The 20,802-nt window shown below is 44.7% G+C and overlaps 1 protein-coding gene and 1 long non-coding RNA gene across 3 annotated transcripts in view; one reads left to right on the forward strand and one right to left on the reverse strand.

Annotated features, from left to right (window-relative positions):
* Nucleotides 1–5,850: 5,850 nt before the first annotated feature.
* On the reverse strand, nt 5,851–20,490 carry LOC130109153 (uncharacterized). Of its 2 annotated transcripts, none has more exons than XR_008809979.1 (3): nt 20,412–20,490; nt 7,974–8,151; nt 5,851–5,977 (listed from the first exon to the last, which is right to left on the reverse strand). It is a non-coding gene; the product is annotated as an uncharacterized LOC130109153 (long non-coding RNA). The 2 variants fall into 2 exon arrangements; XR_008809975.1 differs by lacking the exon at nt 5,851–5,977 and adding an exon at nt 6,665–6,760.
* The window catches only part of ghra (growth hormone receptor a), a 59,267-nt gene continuing 50,346 nt past the window's right edge, over nt 11,882–20,802 (forward strand). The window contains exon 1 of the mRNA XM_056275835.1: nt 11,882–12,073. Coding sequence (XP_056131810.1) covers nt 12,003–12,073 — 71 coding nt within the window. The 5' untranslated portion in view covers nt 11,882–12,002. The remainder of the gene's footprint in view (nt 12,074–20,802) is intronic.

Here is a 20,802-nt window from a genome sequence, read left to right on the forward strand (position 1 = left end):
TGGGCCCAAATCACGTCAGGAAAATGCCCCCCCCCCACGGCACAACAAAGCCCCCATCTTTTTTTAAACGAGTCTGGTGGAGACATGTTTGGTGGTTGTGTGACTTGATAAAAAGGTGACGCGCTGCAACGAACTTTCGGCTGGTTTTGTCTCCCAGCGGTCCCCCCCCCCCTCCTTCCTTGTCTTCTTTTCGCATCTCCTTCAGGCGTTTCCCCTCATCTTCATGCTTCGTGTTCTCTTTTTTCCCCCTCTTCTGACTCCCAGCCACTTGTTTTCATTAGAGTTAAATCGCTGATTTGTATTCAGCGATAACAGCCGAGCTTAAAGCAGAGAGACTGGAACAAAAAAAAAAAAAAACATCATTTGCATTATGCTTTCAATGATTAGTTCAAGCGTCTATCTTAATTGGCTTGTTTTGCACCTGACTGAGGCTCACTGACAGTGTGTGGCTCTTACCCATCGCCGTAATCTCACCAATTCACTCCAATGTCCTTCTCTTCTTCACTGCTGCGGTCCCACCTACCTCCTGCTGCCATGTCTGTGATTGTATTGAGAATAATATGACAGTGAACAATGGAGATATATATATATATATATATATATATATATATATATATATACTCACACACAAACACACACACACGTATATATATATATGTGTGTGTGTGTGTGTGTGTGTGTGTGTGTGTGTGTATGTATGTATGTATGTATGTGTGTGTGTGTATATATATATATATATATATATATATATATATATATTTATAAAAGAAGCACTCAATGGTAGGGAAAGTGCTCAACAAATAAGGAGCAAAATAATCCAGTGAGTCGAGCTGTCAGTAAAGCTACTCGGGAAAGAACCAGCTGATGACTGCTTATGGCATGAAACAGGCTGGTACTGTCTCATAAAGAATTTACTTGACCCACTGGATTATTTTGCTCCTTATTTGTTGAGTGTTGAGCACTTCCCCTACCATTGAGTGCTTCTTTTAACAAAGTTTTATATATATATATATGTGTGTGTGTGTGTGTGTGTGTGTGTGTGTGTGTGTGTGTGTGTGTGTGTGTATATATATATATATAGATATATATAGATATATAGATATGTATGTATATGTGTGACAGGCAATTATTTGAAACCCAAATTAAGGGTATTAAAACCAATCTTGTTCCAATATCTTTATAAGATATGTTCCAGCTGGACGGGAAAGTGATCCTTGCATTTGTGTGCGTGTTTGTGTGTGTACAAAATTCTGTGTTAGCTGTGTGTGTGAGTAGCATGTGTGCACACTTATGTACAAAAGTCTTTATTGTGTGTGTGTGTGTGTGTGTGCGTGCATACATGTGTGTACAAAAGTTTTTATGACCTGTGTGTGTGTGTGTGTGTGCGTGCGTGGGTGTGTGTGTGTGTTTAACCCTGCGGCCATTTCCTCTTCCCACACTAATTCAATAGACGGCAGGCAGCTTGCACAGTAGTGAACCGCCACACTTGCAGAGTGAAAAACATTAAACGCATTACAGGTGACAGGTAGGGGACGACGCGAAGGCCACTCGGCCATTACGAGCAAAATCAAAACAAACCACCAAAATTGGAAAGGACAGCCATTGCCATTGCTAGAAACCATGTTCCAGAAAACCGGTCATGAGGGTTCGGCTGAGACAAGAGTCCCTGAAGCCATCCCCAGATTGCTGGGTAGAAAATGGGTGAGGTAGACTGAGACAGAGAGCAAAGAAATGGGCAAGCCAGCCATCAAACTGTGCACCTTATCATTCGCCACCCTCAGACTAGCCAGTGTGAATTTAGGCACTGACATCAGATTTGGGATAAACTCTGTCACATTAGCAAGCATGCATAGCAGCATCACTTAACGCAGTTGCTGATTCTGCATTTAATATAAGCTAATCTTTATAAATGTGACCGTTCGTGTGTCATTCATGTTACAAGCAACAAGTGAAACAATACCAAGCAATAAGCAAACGTGTGTGACGACGCTATGTAATGCATTTGCTAATCGTGCACTTAGTATGAACTACTCTACATGTTTCATTGATGTGCATAAACGCAGTAGTTAACTGCATTTATGATTTATAATGATGTTTATATATATTATATTTGTATGTTATAATATTATATTTATATATATGATATTTATGATTTATAATAACATGCATTTATGATTATAATTGCATATATGATGCATGATTGATTGTTGATCAATCATGTTGATCGTGATTACGTGTCGATTGTTAATAGACACATAATGTAAAGTACTGACCAAATTATGCACCGTAAATAAAATCAACATGAAGGCCTCACACAGTAAAAGTTATACGATTATTGTATTTTTCTTGTAATAAACTTTATTTATGTAATGTAATGTCCTGTACTGTATACCCCCAATGGCAAACGTTTTCTTTTGCTGGGCTGCAGACTACCACATGCCTCCTCTGATACTTGTGGAGTCGCCGGCCACTTTTTTGTTGTTGTTTTTTTTCACCTGACAGTGAGGAGTTTCGCCAGGTGGAGTAGCGCGTGGGAGGATCATGCTATTCCCCCTCCCCCCCGAACAGGCTCCCCGACCGCTCAAAGGAGGCGCTAGTGCAGCAACCAGGACACATACCCACATCCGGCTTCCAACCTGCAGATACTGGACGCCCCGATAAGCCGGAGGCAACAAGGGGAATCAAACTGGCGACCCTGTGTTGGTATGCAACAGAATAGACCGCTACACTACCCGGACGCCCCCGTGAGTTTAACTTTTACCAGGTAGTGGTTTAATAAACTGGGGTCTTTGAATGCAAACGTTGAGTCACCCTTTGGCTAAACGCTGAGATGATAAATGTCTTGTTTTTTTTTGTTGTTGCCCATTTAGCAAAGTACTCGTGCCCTGTTGGAGCTGTAGCTGACAATTTATGCCAAAAAGTGCCAAATTCGAACAGTGTCGTTGTGACAAGACCATGTCACCCGGAGGGTTCGGCCCCTGAGGCAGGGACACAGTTTAGGGCGGTAACACTGGCATGCATTTATTGGAGTCTCTTTCACCCTCCCTGCACGGGCCGGTTCACTCAGGCGCTGCAGCCGCTCTGCCGCTTTCTCCCTTCCCCCTTGGCTCCTTTCCTTCCCCTTTTCCAGGGCCTAATGACAGGATGTTGTGTTGCTGTAAAGCCCACTGAGGCAAATTTGTAATTTGTGATATTGGGCCATACAAATAAAATTGACGTGACTCCTTATTTGCTATTCTGCTTGTGTCCGTGCTTGTGTCAGTCAGGACCAGGACCAGGACCAGGACCAGGACCCAGCTTCTGTGCAGTATGGAAGGAAGGGACAAGGTTGTTAGCTTGACAACACCCGAGGTTGATCACTAAATATCTGCCTGCCACTACTACATACCCCCCTGTGAGAGAATTTTCCTCTAGACATACTGTTTTTCATAGTCAGTCAATCAATATCCAATACCTTCTAGTCTGATGTGAATAGGTTTGGTGTTAGTATCACAATAGGCACAACAATATACCCAGTTGGTCCACGGAGCGACTGACCCGACCTCCTGATGCACACAGCTTTATGCCATGGCTTAGTACCCCCTATTTTGGGGGTTAACCTTTGACCACACCTTTGATTTTAGAAAATAGAATTGCCCCAAATTTATATTCCATTATTTCTTCAGTTATAAATATTCACCTCGAATTTATACCCCATTATATTTTTATTTGTGGCCTTTAGTGGTATTAACATGTACTATACTGTACTTCTTGATACCATTATTTTCCATAGACGTTTTGTCGCCATTTCGTGACATAGGGTTATACTACACCTACCCTGCCTCGAGACACCATTATTGTGATTGAAATAAACATAAATGCAAATTTTGCATGTGGACTAGTAAGTACATCCCTACATTTATCACTACTTCAAATACCTAAAACTGTCAAATTGTAAAAGCAGGCACACCAGATCAGGTGCAAAACGATTTGAACATGGTTGGAGAGGATCTTGGAGGAACATGTCCCATTTAAACCTCAGACATTTAGTGTGGTTTGATCTTTGTTGTTGAAGTGTATGGTATCACCATGCCTGGATCGAAAGAGCTCTATGAGGCCTTCAGAAAGAAGATTATAGATGCCCATGATCACAGGAAGGCATTTAAAAAGATCTCCAAACAACTGGACATCGTCAATCATTCCACTGTCCAAAATATCATCTACAAGTGGAGAAGAGTTGAAGCAGCTGCTGACTTGTCCAGGGTAGGCTGCCCCGGCAGATTCAGCCCGAGAGCAGACCGCAAGATGTTGAATGAAGTTACTAAGAGCCCCACAGTTTCATCATGGGACCTACAGGTAGCTCTTGCCACTGTTGATGTCAAAGTGCATGAGTCTACCATTAGAAAGAGGCTGCACAAACTTAATCTACGTGGGAGATGTGCCAGGAGGAAACCTTTGCTGCCCAGAAAGAACATCAGGGCAACAAGTTCAAGTTCAAGTTATTGTTTGTATGGACCTTGGTATAACCCAATAAAAAGAGAACTAAAAAAAGAAGGAAAGAAAAGAAAACCTTTTCCCCTTTTCCCTAAAATCCACAAGTTGTTTTCCTGCAGGTTGGAATTTAGCCTTTTTGAGAAAGCAAGGATTTGTGACAGTAAGCGGTCGTGTGTAAGACATTTTATTGAGGACACCTCCAGGATCAATACTGAACATGCTATGGGCTATGCAGCACATTTGACGCTGATAGACACATTTGGTCTAAACTGTCACAGGCCATCACATCACCCAGTGTATGAAAGCAGGCAGCTGACTATAGGTAAACTACCTTTCTTATCAAAAAAGCAAACAAAACAACCTGTGAGTGGACTCTGACTAGGCAGGAGGACGGTGGACTCTGCCTGATGATCTCAGAGGGTTAAAGATCAGAGATATACTGGAGCCAGGAACAAACTGGCCCGTGCTCTAAAAGATGGATGGATTGCATTTATATAGCTCCTTTCTGGCTGCAACAGCCACTCCAAGCACTTTACAAGACCCTGTTTCAGCTTATCCCTGCCCAGCACAGACCTTGAAAAATGTCAATTTCCCAATAAGTGGGTGGGGAGTCAAATGGGGGAGGGGGTGTCTAGATGTTAATCTGACCGGCGGACGACATTTTCTTTCAGTCGCAGCAAACTGTCATCAGACCATCTTGCAATATCTGCTACTACATCGCCAATTGGGGTGGGTCCAGCAGCTCAGAAGTGTAACCTATGAAAGCAGCCAGTGAAGGAATGCAAAGATTGGAGTGATGTGATTTCTGTTTCTGGCATGAAAGGAACAAATGGCCCAGGCGGAGAAACGACCTCACTTTGTGCCGAGCCGTCTCACTGCCCCGTGTTTACCCTGAATGTGCCACTGACAAAAGCCCATATAAAAATATTTACAGACCAGCCCCTCAGGCCCTTGTTTGGGGCTGTAATTTGCTTTTCCTACATCTGTGGCAACACTTCTTAAGCTAAGGCTGAGGACTGAAATTATTTAGCAGGCCTGTAACTGACCTCTACATGACAGAAGTGCCAGTATTTTTTTAAAAAAATTTTTTCAGGAGCCTCACTCTCCAGCTAAAACATTTCAGCCTTGAGAGCCCCCACAAGAAGTCAATATAAAGCACTCAGTATGTGATGGATAAAAAGTCACCGATGTCCTAAAAGGACATAGTTTGGACGGCCTCTCTAATAACCAACACCAGTATGTGGACCAAACACCAACCTGAGGTCGGCTGAGGGGGTTAAATTTGGAGGAGCCCATTTTTCTCTATTCTCCCGTACAAACACAGAGGCATCACTTGGTGCAGGCTTTGGTGTATTGTTCTGTTGTCACATTTAATTTGGTACAATAGCTGTTACCCTGCTTGATTACTCAAGAGACAGCAGAAAACGAGGGGATGAACAGGATCCAGTACAAAGGACGTAATTCAATGGACGCCCACACTTCCCTCCAACCAGAACTCACTCTCCTTTAAGTAAACGAAACACAGGCATGTTCAAGGGTTACTCAATTTAAAACGTTATAATGGTATAAATGACATTGCCATACTTTTTCCCTTTTCTTCTCCACAGCAATTAATGGCACCTAATGTTTCCAGTCTAGTGTAGCATCAACTGGGGCAAATCTAACTCAGAAGGACAACCATAATGGACAATGTCTGTGAATGTTCTCATTCATCCAGGTCATGGTTATCCAAAGGAGTTGAATCACGGGCGGGCGCGGCCAAACATCGGTACACAAAAGAGCCACTCATATCTATGGCTCTGTTAGCGATGGGCATTGGTAAACATCGGGACACAAAGCGCCATGGACATCTATAGTAGCTCTGACAACGACTCCAAAGAGGACAAATTTTGAGTCTCATCACCAGCCAGTCAGACTAGCTTGGTCTAGTCAGAAAGGCACGAACTGAGGATGCCTCTTGGATGAGAGGCGAAACGTCTTCACAGATATATACCAAGTCCAGTTGCACTCGATTCAACTCCTTTGGACTTAATGGACAATCAATCAATCAATCAATCAATCAATCAATCAATCAATCAATCAATCAATCAATCAATCAATCAATCAATCAATCAATAATTCTAGTTATCAGAAGAACCTCACATAAAAAGAACTCATTAAATACACGTTCACGTTAGCATTTACTTCTGCGCTCTGAGTTATGGTTTGTCTCTACAGGAGCGCAATCTTGGTGCTTTGCATACTGCAGGCCGAGGAGCAGGGAAAGCCAAGCCATAACTTGTGGACCCTATAAACCACGAGGAGAACAGGGTTATAAATATAAGGACAGTTCTGCTTCGTACAGACAGGCCAATTCCATCTGCCTCTCCCTGCATCTTGATTTATACCAGCAAGCGAAGAAATGACAGAGGGTCAGAAAATACAACCAGCCGCTGTCTTCTTTCTCTGTTTGTCTGTAGGCAGTTTTTCCTGTCTCATTCAGTCACTTTTTCAAAACAACTTTGAATATTACTTGGTCAGTAAGCAACCAGTGAGATATAGGTTTTCTGGTATGCAAATCATTCTGCAGCATGTACTTACATATCTGTGTAAATCTTAGTGCATTATCTATTCTTTCACTGTTTTGCACATATCAATGAATTAACTGATTCAAAAACGACCCAGTGAGGTAATTTTCTTGCAATATCTTTGTAATGAGAAATTGTTATCTTTTCATATTTCAGCTATTCCTCAAAAAACATGTTTTTGAAACCATGCCATTTAAAATTTTAACTTACCTTTTATACATTTTTAGAAATTGTACCCCAAGCTTCCAGAAGTGGGTCAAAAATGACCCGCATGCATTTCCTATGGAATGTCATGGGAACCTTTGACTGTGGCTGTCAGGAATATATTTACTGTGGGCCACACAGACTACTATATCAGAAGTGTCACCGCTCAGGAAGATTATGTTACACAGCAAGATCTGATACATGTAAGTATTATCTTAATTTTGTACCTCAGAAAATATTTGATGTCATTAAATTGATATATTTCAACATTACTTGCACATTCGTGTGTGCGTGTCATTCATGAATATTGTGTGAAAGAGTATATGTTATTATCATGTATGAATAAATTAGCCTAAGCTAGCTAACATTACTGTATGTACTGTGTGTGTATGTCTGTGCTCGTGTCATTCATGACTGTTGTGTGAAAGAGTGTGTTATTATCATGTATCAACAAATCAGCCTATTCTATAATTAGCTAACACTAGCTAGCTAACTAAGCTACCTAACACTACTGTATGTGCTGTGTGTGCATGTGTGTGTGCATGTCAGACATGACTATTGTGTGAAAGAGTGTGTTATTGTCATGTATCAACAAATTAGTCTATTTTATAGTTAGCTAACACCAACTAGCTAAATAGTGATCGATAGGTTTGCTTGTCATTCAAAACATTCTCTTCCTTTTATGTTTCCTCATCCATGGTGTCAGTGTCATGGCTGCCAGGTATACACCTGAAATTGTCCTACAGATGCTGGATGAGGCGGCACGGTGGCGCAGTGGTAAGCGCAGTCGCCTCACAGCAAGAAGGTCCTGGGTTCGAGCCCCTGGGTAGTCCAGCCTTGGGGTTCGTCTTGGGTCGTCCTCTGTGTGGAGTTTGCATGTTATCCCCGTGTCTGCGTGGGTTTCCTCCTGCAGTTCAAAGACATGTAGGTCAGGTGAATCCACATTACTAAATTGTCCCGAGGTATGAGTGTGTGTGTGTGTGTGTGTGTGTGTGTGTGTGTGTGTGTGTGTGTGTGTGTGTGTGTGTGTGTGTGTGTGTGTGTGTGTGTGTGTGTGTGCATACACACAGGGTGTTGTGATGCGTCTAGTGCAGCAGTGTGTAGTTGGAGGGAAGGTGCATGTGTTCTTCCAACCCGCTTGTGTCCTTCCTGCCCTTAGCTTGCTGCCGCTGGCTAGCCTTTGTGGCGAATAGGGAAGCATCCTAGCGTGTAAACCTTCCCTTGCCAGTACATAGCCTCTCCTTCACCAAGACTCCTGCCAGGCCTCCCCGTGGCCACACGTGGTAACTGGGGTCTTGCGGCCCCAGGCTAACTTGGCAGGGGATCTCGGAGCAGCAGTGGGCCCCAGAGATATGGTGTGCAGGCCCACCCTGGTGGACATGCCTTGGCACCTATCAACCACTGCCCCGCTGCCTTGTGGGTGAGTCTGGGAAGACATAAGGCTAAGGGAGCTTACCTCAACAGAAAAGCAAGCTGTGGCGGTACGCTTCGAGGCGGTTTCCAAAAAACTGGATTTCCGGCAGCCCCCTGCAGTTGTGTGGAGTTGCCAGTCGTCTAGGGATCCCCCTTGCCATCGGAACCATCTCCTCTACAATCAAGTCATGTGGCGTTGGGAGAAGCGCACCCCCCATGCCAATTTAAAAACCATCTCTGCGCAGGTATCTTCTGCTATCTGAGTCCTCAAAGGACCCACAAATAGAAGAAGATGGTCATCATCGGGCACGATGGACAACCAGCAAGCAAGCAAGTGTGTGTGTGTGTGGGGTGTGGGGGGGGGGCTGTGTGATGGCCTGGCAGCCTGTCCAGAGTGTCTCTCTACCTGCCACCCAATGACTGCTGGGATAGGCTGCAGCATCCCCACGACCCTGAGGACAGGATAAGCGGTTCAGGTAATGGATGAATGGATGGATGCTGGATGATGGAGAGACAGTTATGAGGTTGAACTCAGAATCTGAAACCTCAGATGATGAGGACCCAGACTATCGTCCAAGTGGGGATGTTAGTCGCCCACCTGGAAATCCAACTCAATAACTGAACAGGATCAGTCAGACACAGAAGATTCCTCTTGTGAGTCCTCTGAAGAAGAAAGTGAAGTCCAAATCACGTCCAACAGGATTAGTCGTAAGGGCACTTACTGGAGCGAGTTACCTCCCACCCAGGGCAGAACGCCAAGCCACAATATCCTGAGAAGTCGGCCAGGGCCTGCACCAGGGCTTACCACCTCTGTCTCACCAAAAGATACATGGGAGGTCTTTATCACTGATAATATCATACAAGAGGCGATAAAGTGTACGAACTTGGAGGGACAGAGTCAGTATGAAATATATGTCAGCATACAAGAGTCTCTGTGTGAGTGTGTGAGTGTGTTCATCACTCATCTAAGTGACCTCTTCAGTCTCAACTGACTGCAGGTATCCCCACCCTTATAAACAATAAGGTGGCATAACGACCGAAACCAACGACCAGTTTCATATGCAGATTACTGTGAGCAGTAACTTGCGTTTCAATGGCCATGTGCACTAGTCACAGAGGATTGGGGAATAGTTGCAATCACAGCGTTGTAAGACGGTGACAGATGTACTCTTACCCCCCCCCCCCAGGGATGGTCATTGCCTCTTCACATACTGGGAGACCATCGTCGCAGCCGGGACAAGAACCCGTGTCTCCCACTCCGCAAGGGACAACGTTAACCAGTCGACTAAAGTGTCTGACCCGTTGGTCAAGGACCAACGTGTCTACTTATCCATGCACGTTACACTACATTGCCATTGAAACTCTACTTAGTGCAATTTGCGTATGAAACCGATCGTTGGTTTCGGTCGTTATGCCACTGTATGGTTTATAAGGGTGGGGACACCTGCAGACAGTTGCGACTGAAGAGGTCACTTCCATGAGTGATGAGCACACACACACACACACACGCACAAAATGGACATTTTTATACTGCTGTTCTGTGTAATTTATTTCAATTCTTTGTAATTTATCTGTAATTCTCTTTTTCAATTATCAGAGTGTTCAAAACGTTTTCAAAGTGTTCAAGATGTTAAAAAAAGTGAAAAGTAAAAACATTTCAAACATGAAATCATTCTTGTGCGGACCAAAATATTGTAGCGAATTCGGGGGGCAGACTGGGAGACCGTCGCCACAGCCGGGACGCGAACCCGTGTCTCCTGCTCCGCAAGCGACAACGTTAGCCAGTCGACTAAGCTGTCCGACCCGTTAGTTGAGGACCAACGTGTCTACTTATCCATGCACGTTACAATATAATACAAAATATAATACAAATTATGATTCGTATTGTAACCGGTTACTTTCTCGCCCAGTACGGGATTCGATACGGAGTGTACTGCGCCACAAGGCGACGTCACTAACCGCTCGGCTAAAGGGTCAAACCCGTTAGCCAGGGGCTAACGTATCTTATTAGTAGTTTACAGTCGTCACCCTCTCCCGGAAGCGCGCCCTCGCGCTTTGTTCTTCCCGCGCTCCGAAGAGACTTCTGAGGATCTGCACACCTCCGGATCCCACCGCTGCCACCAATGTAACCGGTTATTTTCTTGCCCGGTGCGAGATTCGACACGAGGTGTACTGCACCACAAGGCGACATCACTAACCGCTCGGCTAAAGGGTTAGGGGCTAACGTGTCTTATTAGTAGTTTACAGTATTATCTTATTATCTAGCTATTTTAATCAACTAATTAATAACTCATTAGTTTTTATCATCTAATTAATTACCTTATTTTCCAAAAAGAGAAAAAACGGCACAGAAACGGATTGATTCTAATACGGGTCATTTTTGACCCACTAATGGAAGAGGGTATATAGGGGCCAATCCCCTCTGCGCATCTAAGGGTTAACTGAGTTAAACTGCACATGCAACGCAAGCGGCCCGGGCGATATATCAATTTCACGCAGCCGCCTGGACAGCAACAGCAGCAGCTGGGGCGCACGCGGCGCTCGCCAGGTCACATGACTGGGCGGGGCCTCGACATTAATCGCTGGGCCCTTCCGGCGTCTCACACTCATTGACAGCTGAAACACAAGAGACCCCCCTCCCTCCGCTCCGAGTGACGTCACTCACTCGGCGAGTCAGCCACGTGAGGCCACGCAAAAAACACCGGGCCCGATACGACGCTGGATGGGACCCACGTGCGCTGCCAATTGAACACGAACCACCGTCGTTAACGAGTGGGGGCCCCCCGTCGATCTCACTTCACCGCAACGTACCGTCGAATGTCAAAAGGCCGTTTTTGCAGCGATTTCTCCCTAAAACAAACCCCCCAAAAATAGAGCTCGTGAAACTTCTCCAGTCTCTAAAACTGCTTTTGGTTTGGGGTCCGTCCAATGATTTGTGTGTAATAACCGTAAACGCAACTCCCGGGGTGGGGGTGGCGTTAAATCTGTTGTATTTCCAGAAGGTCCCGGACGGCACCGTCGTTGGAACAGTGCGCAAGTCTGGCGGAGGAGGGCGCTTCACCGCCGCGCGAGACACCGGCTCGCTCTCGTCCGCTAAACTGAAAGTAGAGGGATGAACTGAGCCGCGCGGTTCGGATCGGGGGGGGGGGGTAATTTTCTTCTTCTTCTCTCTCTCCCCCACCCCTCCACCCCCCTCTCAGTCCGCGGTAGCCAGAGGGAAAGGCACACATAAATGAAAGTTTGGGTCATGTAACAACAAAAAAATAAATCTGTGTGTTTGGCGAGGTGGAGACTCGACGGCGAACCGACTTTTTTGGGGGGCGCGGGTCCTTGACGGCGCGTCGAATGAGCCAACTTTTCAACCGAGTCCGACTTTCGAGATCGTCCGATTTTTCAGCCGACCGACTTCATTTAAAGTAAGTCCGCTCCTGTTACTTCCACCCAAGACGCGGTGCACATGATTGCTTTCACTGGGGGGGGTTCTCTCTCTCTCTCCCCCATTTGTGTTTGTGTGTATTCCCTCCCCCCCGACACGGTAGGGCTCGTTAAAGTGTGGCGTTCAGACACGCCGCAGGAAACTTTAGATCATTAACGCGACGCTTTATTGTAACCATCGAATCGCTCGCCCGCATAACAAGACGCAGGATAATCGCCCAAATCCCTTCTCCCGACAAATACATCGCCACACACACACACACACACACACGTAGACCTGCGAGTGTTTGGAGACCCCGTAGACTTTGGCTGCGTGAGGGGGCAGCAGCGTCGTCCGGCATGGTCCGAGTCAAGTTTTTCTGGACCTATTTTCTGGTTCCTTTTCTGGGGAGCTTTAAGCTGTGCGCCGCGCGAGCCCTCGCACAGTAGCTACACTGTTGCGAGTAGAGCCCGAGCGCGAAGGGGGGCTGCGCGCGGCGAGGGGAGCCAGCAGCCCAGCCGCACGTTGAAGCGCAGTTTTCCCACATTTGAACGAAATTATGAATTATATATATAGATTTATATAAACCCCAAGATGTTCTATGAGCTCTAAACAGTTTTAGATTAGAGTTTCTTAAATGCGTTTTCCAGTTTAGCGGCTTCATGTTGTGCACAGGCTACCTAAAAGTGTTTTTTTTTGGTTAATTGATGGGAAGGTGAAGAAAGGCGCATGCAGCTAATTAAAGATCGGGGGCAATAGGAATGGGCAAACTTTCCTCAAGTGGGGCTGAAGGGAGAAGGCCGTGTTCATGACACGAATGTCTTGCACCCTGTCCTCCGGCTCTTCGGCAAAACTAATCCCCATTTATGAGAGCTCAAGTGCACTCTTCATGTCCTCCTCCGCCGTGTTAAATTCACTCCTTCGTCCGGGCTGTGCTGTGGTAGTGACACCGCGCTGCTACTGTCGCAGTTTGGCTTATTTAGCCCCACATAGGAATTGTTTGGGAATTCTAAATTTGCTCTATTTTTCCACTGTCGCAGGGGTCAAACGACACCCTGGCCACCTGCCAACTGAGCTTTTTTTTTATAGGAGAATTTGGTGCCTGATAGTGCAACAGATGCTTCATGAGTTTTCAAATATACTGGTTAGTTTATTTTGTTGAAAAAAATTGTTTTAATTTCTTTGCAGCATATAAACTACCAAAATCTCCGTTTAGTCTAACAGTGTCCACAGAGGCTTTGGGACAATCTATCTACATTCATGCATACAAATCCCTCATCTGTGGAAGAAGAAAAAAAACCCAACTGTCCACCAGATGGCATAACTCAAGGGACAATTCAAACGTAATTAGCACTCAATAAATCTCACATTGTTCTAATATGTGGAATATGATGCGAATCATAAAACTCGCGAAGGGGGCTTTTCAATGTTCTTTTGATGTAGAATTGTGTAGTATTGGCTGCCGAACTGCTAATGCAGAATGAATGTATGACACTGGTCAACACAATTTTTCTTGCATGGGGTTTTTCAACGGATTCTAGCTAACTTTTCGGGTGCTGAATCCAAATCTGGCATTAGTTTTTGCCTATCACGTCAGGTTTTTGAACTATGAAAGATAATTATTTTTGATAAAACGGCAATTTTACACTCGGAAGTAAAAAAAACACTGTTGCATTAGAAGATCGATAGATGCAAAAGTGATTACAATGAATAAATCAACACTCGGCCTAGCATGAAATTACTTAGGAAATGAGTAGGGGTCATTTTTATTCCCACCAAGATTGTCAGACTAGATGGTCAACTTTTGTAAAATCCTGAATAAGGAGCATACAGATAGCACAAACACTTGATGTGATAGAGCAAATCTGAGCTCAGATTTGGATTCAGCAGCCCAAAATTAGCCAAAAACAGTTTCCAGAGTCCATGCAAGAAAAAAAAACTGTATTTTTGTAGACCAGTGTAATAAGGCACTTTTGCGACGGCAGCCACTGTAGCACCTGTCGGGTAGCTAAAAGTACAAGAGGGTTTAATAGGGCAGGTAAGAACTTTTCAGGGGCTGTTGTTCTACCTTAGCTCAACGTATGCAACAGTCCTACAAAAAAAGAAACACCAAAAGCATTCGTCTAACAGATCACGACCACTCTGCAAACCATTAGATGCAGACATCCACGCGCACAAGCTGCATATTGACGTGTGTGTGTGTGTGTGTGTGTGTGTGTGTGTGTGTGTGTGTGTGTGTGTGTGTGTGTGTGTGTGTGTGTGAGACGGAGAAACCATATTCAGAGTGTATTTGAAAGGCTCATGCTGCACACAGGTGGTCCCTGCAGGTGGTTGCGAAAGCCATTAATGGGTTGACAATGACTGAAATAAATGGCCTTACACTATTACGTTATCATCACCCCCCCCCCCCCCAAAATAGTCAAGTTCTTGAATTATGTACTGAATCGGTTAAAATGGGGTTTGTAATATACATGCTATATGGCCTCATTGAAACAATCTAATTTACCTGTTGTTGTTTTTTCTCCTTTAAACTACAGTTCAACCCAGTTATCCCATGTACGTCTACAACTATACAAAAGTTTCAAAAAAGAAGAGAGAAATACTACTTAAAACATATTGGATGGGATGTTGAGAGAGTTGATGTTTTTATTCTTGCACACTAAGACAACTTAAAACTCTCCTCCGCATGCATACATGTAAACAGACGGTATGAAACGCTGCGAAACAAATTGCTTTCGCCCACGTCTTTGCTCAGATGTGTACAAAACAATAATATTTCTCTTTTAGCACTCCGTTGCGTTTGTTTGCAAATTCGTTTCTCTTTCTCTTGCGCCGACACTCCGAGTTTACTTGTGCGCACACACACACGCACGCGCGCGCGCATTTGTACACGCATCCATACACGCATGCACGGCGTAGCTGGCTTTGCAGATGTGTGTCCTGATCCGCTTCCAGCAAAGGCTCTTCCAGCGCCAGAGTGCTGACTCGGAGTTTTCCACTCTCTCTTATGAAATAAGAGCAGGAGACATAAGAGCCATCCAAGGGCTAGTCCTGCATGCCATCGAGCGCACACACGCACACACACACACACACACACAAATGAACATATAAATGCATTTTAAATGCATTTATCTCGCATACAAATGTTTTTGCATATGCACTTGCAAGCACACACACACACACACACACACACACACACACACACACACACACACACACACACACACACACACACACACGCGGGCCTCATACTGTCAGATGTATGAGCTATCAGGAGCAGCTGGGTGCACAGCACTTTTTGGGGCCCCACCCCTTTAGCTGAGCAGTTCTGCCAGCGTGTATTCTTTCTCATCAGCACATCTGTGCAACATGCAGGATCATGTTGAAGTCTGCAGCGTGTTTACTGAAATCTTGTTTATTTTGCAGAAATGAATTGGTGGTTTTGGAAACTAGGGCGGGGGTGGGGAGGGGTGGCAGAGGGCAGACAATCTACTTGCGTGAGCCTTGCGCAATTGTGAAAGAGAGATCAGTGGCGGACCTTGAACCGCTTTACGTATCTTTATCTGCAAACTGCTGTTAAAGAACATGGCCGTGATCAATTCCAAAGGGCTTTCAGACACTGAAATTCCATAAAGAGGCTGTATGATTATTGAGCATATTCGTCTCTGCATACACTGTCGTAGACTTTCGGGTTAAAGAATGGTAGTGAAGATCGGGTCTGTCAATGTCTGTATAGGTATATTATTGCCAACACAAAGTGATGGAGCGAGTTTAAGCCTATACTGCTCTCACTGAAAAGCTGCAGCATTTGGGAAGGTTACTGTGATATCCTCTCTCCACCTTGTCCTCCGTTCCCGACGATCCACTGAAATCATTCCAATTATGCCGGACGAGCTGACATTTACTATAGATTTAAGTTCTCGTTTTGGTGTATTATGCTGCCTGAATTTTTCAACATTTCATGTGTTTTCGGTGAGTGCTAAAACATTTGGGGAAATGTTTTAATTCGGTTGAAACTGAATTAAGAGGTATTCAAAGTCAAGTGAAATCCTAATCCCAAATATCAATCTCACAATCCTGAGCAGGCACAAGTCGGGGAGGGGGGGCCCTAAATTGACCAAAAGACAACTCTGCAGTGACTTTATGCATGCTCAACAATCTAGGTAAGGAAATCACAGAAAGTTGAATCGGTTCATCTGCACACCGCGTTTTATTGGGAGAAACGTTTCATCACTCATCTACGTGACCTCTCTTAGATGAGTGATGAAACATTTTGCCCAGTAAAACGCTGTGTGCAGATGAACCGATTCAACTTTCTGTTAGCTACCCTGTAGTCTTTTACCAGCCAGTATTACATTAATGCAGCCAGACCAAAGAACGATAGTCGACCGCTACCAGAAAATAAACCTCTCAAAACAAAATGCTTGAGAGAGAGAGAGAGAGAGAGCGAGATAGAGGGAGAACACCAGGGTAACTATATGAAAACCGGGGTAACAATTAGAAATATAGTTTCTCTATACGTCATTTCCGCTCTATCAGGGTCTAATGTCAAATAGATATAAATCAACTATACATTAGAACTAAATGGGGAAGCAGCATAGCAGATTCAAATCACAGATGACAACTGGTGTAGTAGCCTACGTGTGAGACTTGGCAAACAAACACATTCATAAATCTGGAGGGAATGCTGCTGGAAACCTGTGACTAGATTTTCCATGGCTCCTGACCCTTGTGGAGATGACATGTCGCTCAGCAGCCCTGTCAAGAGACACTGTGGCCAAATAGTCACATACGCGCGCACACACACGCACACACACACACACACACACACACCGTCGCTGTGAAGGGCTGAATGTGTTTCCAGTTCATCTGTACATTTTGTTGGAAATCGTGCTTAATTTTGGTATTCCAAAGTCATGTAATATTCTGTAGCTTGGAAATTTAACAGGAAATGTTGTGCCGTATACTGATCTCTACCTGGTGAAGGCAGGCATTGTTGCCATTCAGCCATTACCAAAATGTGCAGTAAAAGTGATTCTCCCCCACTGTCGTTGGCTTGAAGTAGTCCAAGATATATTTATATATACAGTGCCTCCGGAAAGTATTCACACCCCTTCACTTTCCCCACATTTTATGTTATGTTACAGCCTTATTCCAAAATGGATTAAATTCCTTTTTTTTTCTTATCAATCTACATACAATACTCCATCATGACAAAGCGAAAAAGGTTTTGTAGAATTTTTTGCAAATTTATTAAAAATAAAAAACTAAAATATTGCATGTACGTAAGTATTCACACCCTTTACTCAGTACTTGGTTGAGGCACCCTTGGCAGTGATTACAGCCTCAAGTCTTCTTGGGTACGAAGCTACAAGCTTGGCACACCTATATTTGGGGTATTTCTCCCATTCTTCTCTGCAGATCCTCTCGAGCTCTGTAAGGTTAGATGGGGAGCGTCGCTGCACAGCTCTTTTCAGGTCTTTCCAGAGATGTTCAATGGGGTTCAAGTCTGGGCTCAAGCTGGGCCACTCAAGGACATTCACAGACTTGTCCCGAAGCCACTCCTTCGTTGTCTTGGCTGTGTGCTTAGGGTCGTTGTCGTGTTGAAAGGTAAACCTTCGCCCCAGTCTGAGGTCCTGAGCGCTCTGGAGCAGGTTTTCATCAAGGATCTCTCTGTACTTTGCTCCCTCGATCCTGACTAGTCTCCCAGTTCCTGCCGCTGAAAAACATCCCCACAGCAGGATGCTGCCACCACCATGCTTCACTGTAGGGATGGTATTAGCAAGGTGATGAGAGGTGCCTGGTTTCCTCCAGACGTGACGTTTGGCATTCAGGCCAAAGAGTTCAATCTTGGTTTCATCAGACCAGAGAATCTTGTTTCTCATGGTCCGAGAGTCCTTTAGGTTCTTTCTGGCAAACTCCAAGCGGGCTGTCATGTGCCTTTTACTGAGCAGAGGCTTCCGTCTGGCCACTCTACCATAAAGGCCTGATTGGTGGAGTGCTGCAGAGATGGTTGTCCTTCTGGAAGGTTCTCCCATCTCCACAGAGGAACGCTGGAGCTCTGTCAGAGTGACCATCGGGATCTTGGTCACCTCCCTGACCCAGGCCCTTCTCCCCCAGTTGCTCAGTTTGGCTGGGCGGCCAGCTCTAGGAAGAGTCCTGGTGGATCCAAACTTCTTCCATTTACGAATGATGGAGACCACTGTGCTCTTTGGGACCTTCAAAGCTGTAGACGTTTTTTTGTACCCTTCCCCAGATCTGTGCCTCGATACAATCCTGTCTCGGAGGTCCACAGACAATTCCTTTGACGTCATGGCTTGGTTTCTGCTCTGACATGCACTGTCAACAGTGGGACCTTATATAGACAGGTGTGTGCCTTTCCAAATCATGTCCAATCAATTGAATTTACTACAGGTGGACTCCAATCAAGATGTAGAAACATCTCAAGGATGATCAGTGGAAACAGGATGAACCTGAGCTCAATTTTGAGTGTCATAGCAAAGGGTGTGAATACTTATGTACATACAATATTTCAGTTTTTTATTTTGAATAAATTTGCAAAAATTTCTACAAAATCTTTTTCACTTTGTCATTATGGGGTTTTGTGTGTAGATTGATGGGGAAAAAAAGGAATGTAATCCATTTTGGAATAAGGCTGTAACATAACAAAATGTGGGGAAAGTGAAGGGGTGCGAATACTTTCCGGATGCGCTGTAATGTATAATAGAGAAACTGACTTTTGTATTACAACTTCGAGAATTACAGTGAAATGAAATGAAAAATGGAAGTAATGGCCTGAGTTTACATCAAGAATTGTCAGATGGATATTACGTTGTGCATTTTCTCAGAAACTGCACAACGCCTCCCATGTGAGTGTATGTTTTGTTTGTCGACATCGGTGATGAGGTAGAAATTTCAGTGAAACACTATAAAAGAAGGAATAAAAGCAATCGAACACAATACGATAAAAACAGCAAATGTAAAAATGTCAGAAAATGGCCCAAGACATCCTTGACAAAGACAAGAATGAAGAAATGTGTTGTTTGTAGACATTTTAAAGATACTGCTGATGCGGTTGGCACATGGTCTCCAAGCCCAGGGCTCCTGTTAAAGGAGGGGAAAAGCCCTGTCACCTCTCATCTCTGTGTCCAGGGTTGATTCACATGGGCAGCAGGGTGGCTGAGGGATGAAGCGGAGACATCTTCAACCAGTTAGTCTGGGTTTAGTCGTTCTTAATAGCAAGCATCCCCCTTCATCATGTGTCTGAGGAAACCGCCAGCGCCCCCCCTCCCACCCCGCCCCCGCCTCCAGCAGGAGGCGCTAGTGCAGCGAACAGGACAAATACCCACATCCGGCTTCCCACCCGCACACATGGCAAGTTGTGTCTGTAGGGACGCCCGACCAAGCCGGAGGTAACACGGGGATTCGAACCGACGATCCTTGTGTTGGTAGGCAACGGAATAGACCGCTACGCTACCTGAATGCCAGCTAGTGACTTTTTCAGTATTTCTGTAACTGTACATTTATTCCTACCTGACAGGTGGGGAAATTGATCTTCTGTGAATCTTTTTTTTTGTGGCATTTTTTAAGTAAATAAACCGTGTGAACACTATGCTCAGTCATTCAGTTGGGTTTCGTGTGGCACAAGTAGAAATACAGCTGTGTCTTCTTCTCTGGTTGAATAGTATGTATCTTCTCGCATTTGACCATAGTCGTATTGCAGAGAACGCACTGTCAGGCATACTGGGCCCATCTGTCGTGCTAGGCTAAAATTCCGATGGCTTGTCAAGCACAAAACCTAGAAAGGTCCGCTTTACGCCGGTGACCCTTGACGAAAAATGTTCCAACGCGTCTGACAAATGATGCTTAGTCTGATTTCATGACTTCTTGCACGAAGGCGCTATTTCCATCCCTAAAATCGGTGGACTCATCGCTGGAGTCAAGTCTGTGCAGAATGCGGTGCTGCAAGTCAAAAGCCGCCTCTATCGGGGTGAAATTACGCAACTCCTTTTTATTATTGCATCAAACGGACCACAATGCTGATTTTTTAAAAAATTTTCCATGTTGTTCAGTCCTAGCATTCACCTGCATTGTGTCGGTCCGAGCGGCTTCCTTGACACACATTTCTGCAAACAATAACGAGTCCAATAATAACAATGCCATTACAATGAGGTTACACAGTCGCTCTGCGGGAATGAATGCCGTTGATGCTTTAGAGACTTTGTCAAAGAATGTCTCCAGGGTTCAGAGGTTATTGTGTTACAAATGTTGTGAGCCTTCTCGTAGTGGGTTTGTAAGGTGTGGAATCTGTTTGCTGTGGGTTTTTTGTTGTTTCGTACCTTGAGTTGACAGGTTACCACTTATTTCCCCACACCCCTCTTTTGATCTTTCTCTTTCTTTTCTCCCCCTTTGTCGTTTCACCAAACACTTGACCCGTTGGTTCAAATGTCAGGACTGCATCATATCGCTGGAATGTTACTGAGAAGGAGAGACAGACACAGAAAGAGTCAGTAAGGTTGAGGTACACTGTTAAGACACAACCTGTTCCTTCTTATCTATCTCTGTGTGTGTGTGTGTGTGTGTGTGTGTGTGTGTGTGTGTGTATGTGTGTGTGTGTATTTGTGAGAGCCAATTTACGTTTTTAACTTCGAGAGTGAAGACATTTTTGCAAAGCAAGGACCTCTCAATGGGTCCTTACTTCTTCTATGGGCTATTTTAGGATCAGGGTTA

This window comes from Lampris incognitus, chromosome 1, assembly GCF_029633865.1.
Source record: "Lampris incognitus isolate fLamInc1 chromosome 1, fLamInc1.hap2, whole genome shotgun sequence".
Taxonomy (NCBI): domain Eukaryota; kingdom Metazoa; phylum Chordata; class Actinopteri; order Lampriformes; family Lampridae; genus Lampris; species Lampris incognitus.